General features: G+C 37.8%; 1 protein-coding gene across 2 annotated transcripts; it reads right to left on the bottom strand.

Annotated features, from left to right (window-relative positions):
• Positions 1-2,729: 2,729 nt before the first annotated feature.
• LOC108668163 (cyclin-dependent kinase-like 1) lies at positions 2,730-11,204 on the bottom strand. 2 transcript variants are annotated; one of them, XM_018155328.2, is made up of 8 exons: positions 11,037-11,204; positions 10,275-10,464; positions 9,708-9,829; positions 8,811-8,974; positions 8,286-8,480; positions 6,101-6,243; positions 4,640-4,771; positions 2,730-3,675 (listed from the first exon to the last, which is right to left on the bottom strand). In XM_018155328.2, exons 2-8 carry the CDS (start codon positions 10,440-10,442, stop codon positions 3,592-3,594), a joined length of 1,008 nt encoding a protein of 335 aa, XP_018010817.1. In that variant the 5' UTR covers positions 10,443-10,464; positions 11,037-11,204; the 3' UTR covers positions 2,730-3,591. The 2 variants fall into 2 exon arrangements, with proteins under 2 accessions (XP_018010817.1, XP_047738022.1); XM_047882066.1 differs by having other exon boundaries at positions 2,730-3,672.
• Positions 11,205-11,412: the final 208 nt, after the last annotated feature.

Below are 11,412 nucleotides of genomic sequence, written 5' to 3'. Positions count from 1 at the left end.
TTAAATGTTATATAAATAACCTTACCTCCATTCTAGCGGCAGGCGAAACGTCGTAAAGTATATAGGATTCCGTCGGTGAGAGAAATTGTTCCAGTTGACGGGGAAAGCCAAGAAAATTTTGTACGTTATAAGTAAAATTTAACAGTCGGATTTCCAAAAATTTCGAATTGGAAATGTAATGGAACTAAGTTTCAACACGATGAAATTGTTATTTAAAATTTTTGAGTTTAAAATTACTGACGAGTGACGACTGAGAAATATTTATTGTAAAATTGACAAGGCTTTTTTTCGAAAGAACAATACGTTTTTTGAACGGTCTCCTGTCTCATATTTTCTATGCATGGGATCGCAATTAAATACAATCCTTGCTCCTACAATCATTTTAATACAATAACTGCACTAAGTAATTTCATTTCCTGCAATTATTTCACAAAATAATTCATATTCAAGCACTAATCACACCTTCCATTCCACTCATACACATCACACTGATACAACGGATTCAAACAAAATGGAGGGAACCGTCGGCAGGAGCAACGGATAACATTTTCTTCCAAATAATGACAATACACCAAGGTTTAACTTTCAATTTCGATTAAAGTTATCCAGATTTGATTTAAAAGTCTATAATTATTATTTAATAAATCTAAAGCGCCAAATAATTTCAAAATAAGCGAATATAGATTAACTTGCCACTTACACGTAATATTTCGATATATTGTAAATCGTATTGAATGCAGCGTTTGAAACGCTCGCCACCCGCGGCTGTCATCGCAACGTATTCTGAGAACTGGAAATTTTTAAAATTTGCGTAAGTATTGTTACAAGATAATAATCTCAAACCTCATATCAACAAAAAAGTAAAATACTCTTTATTTAAAAATACGTATCGCATTTTCGGTGAATAGGGAATTTTTCGATAAGTGTAAGAGGAAAAATTGTGATATAAATTCGTTTAGCAAGAATACGCATGAACAACAACCTGAACACGGGCAGAAGAACACGCATGCCACTTTAATGCAATTATATCAAAGCGAACAAGATCAAAGTGCTTCTCAAACAAATGAGTGCAATAAAAAAAACAAATGCACTTTTACGCTTACGTATTCTTCGCACAATATTTTTGAAAACATTACGACTTTTCTAACTAAAGAAAGCAGAAAATATAATTTTTAATTCGCAAAAAAACAGTGAATTGTTCATACTGAATCGAAAGGGAAACACATTAATTTTTTAATGCATCAACCTTATGGACGGCATCAAATTGATGCACTAAAAAATGAAAGTAAATGATTCGGAATTCTTCATTCCCATTCCCCGAATTAGTATGCTATTTCGCTTAAAAAACCTCAAGTTATAAATCATATAAACAAAATTAATTCCGTTAAACTGTTTTTCGCCTTTTTATTTTTTCGAAATAACTGGCGATACGGCAACTAATTTTCGTTGATAAATGCAAATCTTAGTTTATTTCAATATCGAATTGAAGGATCTTAATCCAAAGAAGGCAGAACAATAATGACGGAAACAATTATGGAATAAATTACATAATAAACATGGCTACACTAAAATTGCTGTCAAAACTACTTAATACAAGCGAAAAAAAGAAACTCGCGTTGCTTCTATCCCATTTTATGCCTGCCAACACGTAAAAATTGCCTATTTAGACGTTAAGCATCACTCAGCAATTCTGGGTCTGATGTTTGCAAAAAGTGAACTGATCGATGATTCGATTAAATTTCAATTTTCACTGCCAAGTACAGGCAATCAACGGATGCAAATTAGCCAAGCATCATCCGGAGCAGTGGAATGACTGAATTCAGATTCAGAAAGACTGGTTCTTTTTGCATTCTCTGGAAGTCAGCGAATATTTTGCTATTGTATCATGTACCCATGACGCCTATTGTATCATGTGTTCATTCTGCTGAACAGACAATGCTCATTTAAACTATAAAATTAACGTAAAAGTAATTTTTCTTTTGTGTTTTTTAATTGCTCTCATCACACGTTGTGAAGGGGTGACAGTTCCATGTATTGATGGAAGCTAATTACTGTTATTATTAAGACATCGGCAAGAGAAAACGAGGAAAATAGAATAATTTAAAAACAGAGGAAATCGAAACGAAGTCTTACCTGAAAAATATCATGACGCTAAAAGTTACGCCATTATAAAGCAACCCGTAATTGATTGCAGTTGTAGTTTATACTCGTATGTCTCCACGAATTCATCCGTTTTGTGTGCCTAACGCATTTTTTCCACCAAATATTCTCAACTCGCTTTCGTGCTTCATACTCTATGACAGTCCAATGGCCTTAAAAAGTATAAATTAAAAATGGAAAATTCGCATATGGGAGCATTTTATCTTGAAACTTTTTGTGACTATACCGTTTAGTTCAGAATACATCATCGTCTATCTTACTACTGGTCTCTTAGCTTTAAGTCTCATTTGGGGTTCATTTCATTTATTTAGTTTACACCCGGGAAAGTAATGCTTTAATTCACGATGATAGCCACAATATTTCTAATGATTCGTCAAAAACAACGATTCACATCGTTATAAACCCGTCATATTTTATCCTTAAATTATACTTCGATTCTTCCTCGCAAATTTCAGCGAAGCTCTCAAATCCCAAGATAAGGGAACGTCTGATCTAATATAAGAAGGAAAATAACTTCACCAAGCAATTACTCATTTAAACTTGAAATCATAGTATACCAGTGACGAAATTCTAAATTCAAAATTTAAATCACGTTTACTTCATAAATTGTTTGATCAATAATTGCAATTGTGTGTTTAATGTATAATTTGCTTCCCAAGAAATATACGTTAAATTTGTATATAATTAACATCAACTCACAACTATGATGTTTTATCTAATTCAATACGAAGGTCAACTCAAGTAGGAAATAATCTCTATCGAACGGAGAAATCGTCGGGTTCAATGATGACTGAGTGACAAGTCGTGTTTACCTACACGTTCATCCGTAACTCTTTTTGCTAACTTCATTGAAAATGACTTGACTGAATTCCGACATGTTTGTTATACGGTACGGCCTACATTTTGAGAGGCAGTACGGTAGGTAAACTCCGAGACCGAGGTTTACAGCTAAGGCTCTGGAAACCTGACTTATTATGTTCATTCGTAATTGAATGGGGCTTTGGAGATTAACTGAAAAGCATCCGGTAAGCACGGGATGAACAATGGCTGAAACCACGACGGCAATAACTCGTTAAATGAGAACTGTACTGCAGATGAAACGAGGTTATATCAAAACATTTGTGTATCACTGTGTTCTCTAACAGAGAAATTTTTTTAATATCAGGAACTTTGCGACAATCAGCAATTTTTCTGGACGTGAGAATGAAGCGCGAGTCGTAGCCCCTATCATCAGTTCTAAGACTCGCGTCACTGCGGAAAGAATCCTTCTTGTGTAGATGGCGGTGATGCAAGTGGAAGATTGGTTGCTGGTATAAAAGGGGTGCTTCATAAACTGGTCAGATCGTAGGGATCGTAGCAGACTGCTTGAGCAATGTGACCGAAGTGACGTCCCGCATTGAAGCTCCCGTAGTGTCGGCCGTCCGGAGACGACTACTGGGAGAGACTGCTTTCAACCGACGGGCTCTGGCCTGTCAGTTGGGGCAGCAAGTTGGACCCGCTGGCGCCCGAACTCTGCTGTGAACACATGCAGACAACCACGTTAAGAATGTAATGCCTCGTCTATCTGGCAAAGATCCTATAATAGTATGTGGTTTATTTAGAAAGTAGAAATTTTGATGAATCGGAAACATCCCTAACGCTGTACGTTTCACGCTGTAGAAATATCGAGTGCCAAAAACACGAGCAATGAGGGTTGTTCCGCAACTTTCCTGACATTAAATTTGAATCTCCAATCAAACACAAGTATGGTACCAATTGCACCTTACTTGTGTCATCGTCGACCACTCGATGCAACCCACGCCAGACCTATACTATGTATCAGTATATCATCTTATACTAAGCGATGTAGGAGGATCAACACCTGTGTGCGAAAAGCCCTCTAAATGGTTGCTGCAGACTAGCAGAAGCTTCGAATGGAAAATAGCGAAAACTTTTTCTTTTACAGGCGCCATTCCTGCATAAACTGAAGAGGTACGTTACCTCAAGTGCACTGTTGCTACATGACGGTGATCTTGTAGAACTTGAGAGTGTATTCATCTCAAATGACAAAATATTTATAATTCTATGAAACGATAGAAAAACACCATAAAACTTAGATATAGCTAATAAGACGCATAGAACAAATATAGATTACTCAGGTGCTTCTGATTCCTGGTGATTACAGTCAAGTGCCTTTAATTATAACCGAGTGAATGCATCTTGATTCATTGCTGCGCCTCATTAACTTGCATGCAGCACTTTTTCAAATCGAAATCCAGGAAGCACCATGTAGTTTATTGCATATACCTAATTTTGTAGAAAATTTATTGAACAGAGTCACATCACATTTATCTCATTTGCTCGGCTGCTATAAACCATAACCACTGTTAATCACGTCAAGAAATAATTATTTATCCGCTGTTTAAAAAAAACGAGGGAGAACATACGTATACCAAAAAAGAAATCAACTGCAAAAAATATATAAGCCAAAATTAAGCACCTGACTCATTCTTATCTGGTTGAAGCGTTCTATTTCTTCATCAGGCAAACTGTAGGAGAAGTTGTCAAAGAAGGGATGAGTCAGCAATTGTCTGCATGTCATTCGCTTTGACGGGTCCACGTCGAGACATTTCTGTAAAACGCAATTTTGTATAGATGTCTACGCATAAAAAAGAGAAAAAAATCGGTTTCTTAACTACTATTTGCGAAGTTACACATTTTTTTCAATGAGGATGTTAGATGCAAAATAATATTAGGAGCGGTTGTGTTGCTGACTCGTGCTTGGCATACGTATACAAATAAAATAATTGGGTCAATATTATTACCGTACATATTTGCATTTGTGTATATTAAGTTTTTCCTCTTTAGGCCTACCTACAGCAACATTATCGAAAAGGGTCATGGCCATTTATTCATTTATTGAGCGAGTTTTCGGTGATCAGTTGCAGATGAGAGACGCTCATTATTTGAGATAATAAAGTCCACAACTGCCTCGTCCAAGCTTTAGAACGTCAGCCCTTGCTGCACCAAATGTTCATTAAAATTAATTCAATTATTTACTTTTTACTTATAGTTTTGCGCGGGTTAAGAGTGTTTTTGCTAAAATAGAGTGAATTCAGGTGACATTTTTTTTTTTTTGCTTTCAAGTTCTTGGTCCATTGGCAATTTAGGGTAAGTGATGATGCAAATATGTTCATTTTTAGTAAATGAAAACATTATTGTAATTTATGTCTTAAAAAGAATCGTTCACTCTAGGGTAGGCACGAGTACTAAAAATTCATGAATAATTCATGCATCGCAAACTGAGATTGCTGACAATATTGTATTGCATATCTTATTCATATAAATAATGAATGGTCATCCATATAATATACGAAAACCCCATAAGACAACCTTTAAGGTTATTGAAAGATTTTTTAAACGAACGTGGTTAAATAAATGAAATAACAATGAAAATATTTCTATGTTATCATCAAAATTTATCAGATATTTTTCGCAGCAGACACATCATCGTAAAATAAAAAATAAAATAAAAAGTGTAGCTCTGCTATGTCAGAATGAACCACAATAGTAAATCATCATTTATAAGTTCCACCAAGGTATGTATAATTCTATGTTATATCTATATGTACATAGAATATATAACAAAATGGGGAATAATATTACAGAAATATCAAGTGACAAAATAACGTGAACATAGAAATTTCCTTTCGTAGGATATTAGAACGCTGAAGGATAATAGATCTAACGTTCATTCTTTACTTCATCTTATTCAAAAAGTTGTATGTTCAAACTTCAGGATTAATCAAGGAATAGAGAGGCATTTCGAAAGAAATTGAAGTCAAAAGACTTCAATTTAAAAAGACTTTAGCACAAAGAAAAGGTTCAGGTTTAGAAATGAACATTCGCAACATGAAATTGTGACGAAAGAACGACGAATTAAACGTGAATGACACAACACCTTCAAGAAGTCTAAAGCGTCCGTAGAGATGGAGGCGGGCATCTTGGCCTCTAGCGTCTCCCTGATGCCGGTCTCCGGTAGCCTAAGGCCCCGGAAGAAGTCGTTGCTGCTGTACACCTTCATGTGGTACGGCAGTAACTCGCCTGCGGAGCAGTTCATGTCGTTATCACGAAACTCATCAAATTACGAGAAATTATCCCTCACTATTACGAATTGTCTCTTTTACTCGCTGTCAAGTGACACGGCAGAGCTAGTTACATGCCAGGCGACTACGGCTGGTGATGTTAGGGTTTCATTTCACTTTCTGATAGCTATAATACCTGATAATCACTAAGTCCTTTATGGGGATACATTGTTGTTAATTTAAATAATTATTAGTTGTTCATCATTTTTCTCAGTCAATTTAACTTAAACGAAAAGTCTGTAGATGCTTTAATACCTATAATTTTTTTAAGTTATTCGAACCACGTCCGGTCCTGTACAGTGAGATGTCTTCTGCCGGTCCTGACATGTGCAGCCATGTTATTTGGCAAAATTAGAGGTGTTAATGTTATATAGCTCAGTTGTCTAGGAAAAGAGTTGATCGCAGTAGGCATCAGCATGTATTGGAATGACGTTACGTAATTTTTACATCAAGGTTGCAAAACAGCACGCCAGAAGTTATTGTTCTAATGCCGTACCATCAAATATAGTCAAGTACTAATAACTCCGTCAGCCAATCACTGACGATTTTTCAATGTAAACACACTGTAGCTGCGCAGTTCCGCGGTCATTTGTCGAAACCAGTGATCCGCTTATTACTTGCGGACTGGGTCGGATTTAGTACGTGTTTTTCTTTTGTAACCGGACCGCGTAGCAGAGTGGATGTCTCGTTCTGTCGTCGTCAGAGTTGGTGTTTCCGGTTTTGAGTGGCGGGTAAGGCTATGGACTGTGAGTCTCCCTTTACGCTACCTATGGTTTCGGATGCCTATAGTGTTCGTGTGAAACAGTCGTGTTCGAATTGGTTAACCGAAAATGTCTAAACCTATTCTTTAATCGTGTTTATGTTGTCTTAGTGAGTTTTGCTCATTTCGCGTATTGAATTATTACAGGTGGTGTGGGTACTAAACTTGGTATCTATCTTCTGGTGAAGCAATTGTTGACACACAGCGGGGAAGCTAACAATCGATACCTGCGGCGCTTTATACGTTTTGGTGACCCGGCAGCGCCTGTGAAGTACTGCGCCTAAGAACCCTACCTGAATGAGCTACATCTTCTTTTAGAGAGTTCAGACGCCAATGTAGCGATCTGCTTGTCATTTATTTGCTACCAATCATCGGCGGCTGAAAATAAAACCCGGTATATTTGAAACTGGTGCCCCAAAGCCGCGTGTTTTGGAAATTCCAAGGAGGCATCCAAGTGATCGGAGTTCCAGCATCCATCAGAGAGTTTGAAGACCCCAAGGTCTCACAGCGGTCACGACAGCCAATTCGTGTAGTTAGGCTGTTGGTGTTTGGATGTGTGGGCCTTCCTAATCCTTGTCAGGATGGTTCCTTGTGGTTTTAGAAGGGTTCTAACTTATATAGTATGTGCATTGTAGAGTAGATAGGTTAGATGGGATCTTTTGTATATTTAGGTTTATTTTAGATTCACTTGTTTTTTATAACCGTGTAAGAGTGGCTCATGTAATAAAACTTCAAGAACCAGTTTTAGAAATTCCTTTCGTTACTTTGCCTAATGTTTAAGTTTCCTCACTATCGAGTCTGAAATAGACTGCGATAGCCTGTATATGTTGATAGCTCTCCCGCAACAACACCAATCACAACCAAAAAATTGCCGGCTAATTGAACGTAGGCCACTGCGTGTACAGTAAAGTTAGTTTTGTTCGTACGGCTCTTATCTCACACTTCCTTCGCATTCTGCAGTACGCCTTCAAGCTCATTATAATCAGCAAGACGTCCCGGCGTCGTAGAGCGATTTCAGGATTTTTGATTCCACCAAGGGTTTTGGAATCTCTGCATTATTTTAAACAAAAAATATTCCTTAACAACGCTTAGCTTAAAGTTTTTATCCACTTGAAATTGTTAATCGATAGATTTTTATGAGCCTTGTCCCGTTTATTCACTTGGTGAATTCACTTCGTGTTTTCTTCGCACCAGAAATTATGGCTCAACTTATACAGGCCAACTACACCGCATGTTCTCACCGATTGTCTTCTTGATGATGTGGAGTTGATCGATGTCGGACTTGCCGGGCCAGAGGACCTCACCGCGGATCATCTCCGCCATGACGCAGCCGATGGCCCAGACGTCGACGGACGCGCAATACTTGGTGTCACCCACGACAAGCTCGGGCGCCCGATACCACCGCCTGCCCACGTAGTCCGTGTACGACTCGTTGGCTGCTTGAGCAATGTGGAGGCATAAGTTAGAAAATACTACATTTGTTTTAATGTTATTAATGTACGCAAAGACCTGGGATGCTTATTCACGACGTCTTAGGTTAATCTAGGACTTTCTATGTATTAAAGCTATGAATGGGTCATATATGAGGCTAGCGATTACATGCAATGTAACCTTGAATAAGATGACAAAAAGTGATAGATATACAAGATTTTCGGAAATCTATGGTATGGAATTTCGGGGACAAGGTATTCAATTTCTTAACATCCCTGCCGTTACTGACGATAATATCAAAATACACTCTCATGTTCAATGAAAGTTGAACTTACTGAGCATCCTTGCGAAGCCGAAATCACAGAGTTTTACGACGCCGTGTCTGGTAATGAGGACGTTTTCTGGCTGGACGTCGCGGTGGATGACGTTGCTCTCGTGGCAGAACCGCACCGCCTCCACCAGCTGGTAGATGATCTTCTTTGTCTCCTTCTCGGGGAACCTGCAGCGAACGGGAGTAAAAGACTGTAATGCTGTCCAATATTCCAATATTGGCAACACCAGCTTCATAGATGTTGAATTTAACTCATAATGGTTGTTTTTGAACATGTGGATATACTGAGGCGGAGAAAAGATAACTGAATCTTGAATATACGAGTGCATAGTAGGTTCAAACATTTCTCGTGACACTTCCCAGTATGATTAAATATTATTATATCAAGTATCTAGACAAATGAGGCCTGATGACGGAAACTTAATGTTAAGTGGGTAATCTGTAACAAAACACTTACGAATTTCTTCCATTTATAAAAGACAATAAAGGATTTAACAAGAGTTAAAGTTTTTGTTTGCAATTAAATACATTAAATCAATCAATTAAAAGAAAGGAATGCGTCAAAAATTCACCATTTTTCATTGCAAACTTTTCGGATACATTTCTGAAAACTTTTGAACATTCATTATGACGTCAAATTTATTTACATATGTAATTGAAATCTACTTTTCGACAAAATGTGCAGAATAGAAATCTAATTTTGTAGAAACTCGTGCGAGCTGTTTAAAATCATTTTTAACTGATGGATCAGGTCTCAGGAATGTTTTATTAATCTTAATAATTGAACCTAATACATTCAAAATCATTGCTACCATTTACCAAAACTAATAAAGTTATTCGGCAAAAGCTATCCCGATAGATCACAGAACAATTTCTGTTGATGTCACTAATCCATCCTCACCCTTGCGGATTCTCCTCAATCTCCCATGAAAGTGTGTGGTCGCAATACTCGAACACCAGGTGCAGCTTACGCTTTCTTCGAAAAACTTCTATCATATTGACCAGGTTGGGATGTTTGAGACTCTGCCACGGAAATGAAACCTTTGATACTCTTTTCTTTTGGCATCCTCATTCCTTAGAAATATTCTGCTGTTGAATTTCAAGGGCACATAGATCCTCAATGAATGAGTGTTGGTTGCATTTGTAACTTCAGCTACCTATACGGAAGCTTGAGTTGAGGACGTACATGATTGCTTTGGGAAACTTCTTGACCAGAGATCAAAAACTTGGCTGATGTTACGACCAAAATTGATTTGCATTAAAGTCTATACAGAAGCATTTCAACAGTGGGTCTTTAAACGTAATATAACTTCGTCTTATTTGTCACATTTAACGAAGACATTTAAAAATTGTGATTTCACACTAACTGAAATTGCCCAGAGATTCCCGAGCACTGTTTTTATCGAAACCTCATCACAAGGTAAAAACTTTTGACAATATTTCATCATTCATGTTACCCTTAACTCACTTTGAGCATCTTTATTTCTCTAAGCGCGATCTTGCGGATATGCGGATCGTCCTCTGACTCCATGAATTTCTTGATAGCCACGAGCTCATCGGTCTCCTTCACGCGGCACTTGTAGACCATCCCGTAGGATCCTTCGCCGGCCCTGCTGATCTTCTCGTACTTCTCCATGGCGCGGGCTTCTACACTGGGCCTCGGAAAAGACAATTTCAGGCATATATGCATATAATACATTCTTACACTATATATATATCTCGCCGGCCCTCCTGATTTTCTCGTACTTCTTCATGGCGCGGATATATATATATTGTTACTAACATTACCGGACAGAGGGTACAAAACCGGACAAAATCGAGTCCGGTAATTAACTCTGCAATTGGTTTGTACTTAAAAACCGGACACGAAAATAAATGAACTACATTACCGGACACCAAAAAATGCCAACCTCGTTAGGTATATATGAAGGCCAGAGAATTGTAGACAAAACACCATTTCTCTCAGGTCTTCATTGATCGCATTGAAGAATCGAAGACAAGTCAAACAGCACTATTCATTTGTGGTTCGTAAAAAAACACGGAAACTGATTATTATCAAAGCACATGAACCTTAGGTAAAAACATGATAAATCAAGCACTGTGGAACCGTCAGTATACTCAAAACATGGAATGAACTCACAATAATGTATGACGATATTCATGACATTTATCATCAAAACATTAATCTTGACTGCCGGGCAATGTCCTGAAATGTCCTTGAAAATCTCACCTGTTAAACGGTGCCTGAAATTTCACAATTTCCGCTTAGAAATAGCATAACGTAAAAAATATACAAGGATTCTCAAGTGGATGTAAGATAACACAGCGTTGCTATAAAGTTCTTTGTAAGCTCGGAATGGCAGGTATAGCAACGGTGCCGCGCGACGTCCAACAAACGAGCCTGGAGAGCGAGCAGCCGACAGGCAGTGGCCGCTGACTAGGTGAACTTTCCGTGGTCATAGAAACAAGAGCTGCAGCGAGCCCAGTGATCAATGAATACATCACTATATTACTATTGGTGCGTAGGAATGCACCTGCCAGGCTTCTGTTGCATCAATTAATCTCGGTATATACATTTTGTTCGTAAGTAGCTCGAGCATTGAATA

Source organism: Hyalella azteca, unplaced genomic scaffold (genome assembly GCF_000764305.2).
Source record: "Hyalella azteca isolate HAZT.00-mixed unplaced genomic scaffold, Hazt_2.0.2 contig9583, whole genome shotgun sequence".
In the NCBI taxonomy this organism is placed as follows: domain Eukaryota; kingdom Metazoa; phylum Arthropoda; class Malacostraca; order Amphipoda; family Hyalellidae; genus Hyalella; species Hyalella azteca.
This window is presented reverse-complemented; position numbering and strand designations above follow the sequence as displayed.

What these genes read in the sequence shown, in the direction of transcription:
- LOC108668163 (XM_018155328.2), bottom strand. Translation starts at nt 10,442, where the DNA reads ATGGAGAAGTACGAGAAGATCAGCAGGGCCGGCGAAGGATCCTACGGG. An exon ending in CGGCTTCGCAAGGATGCTCA is followed by an intron (nt 8,481 to 8,810) that starts GTAAGTTCAACT and finishes TTGCTCAAGCAG; the next exon opens with CCAACGAGTCGTACACGGAC. An exon ending in ACGCTTTAGACTTCTTGAAG is followed by an intron (nt 4,772 to 6,100) that starts GTGTTGTGTCAT and finishes TGCGTTTTACAG; the next exon opens with AAATGTCTCGACGTGGACCC.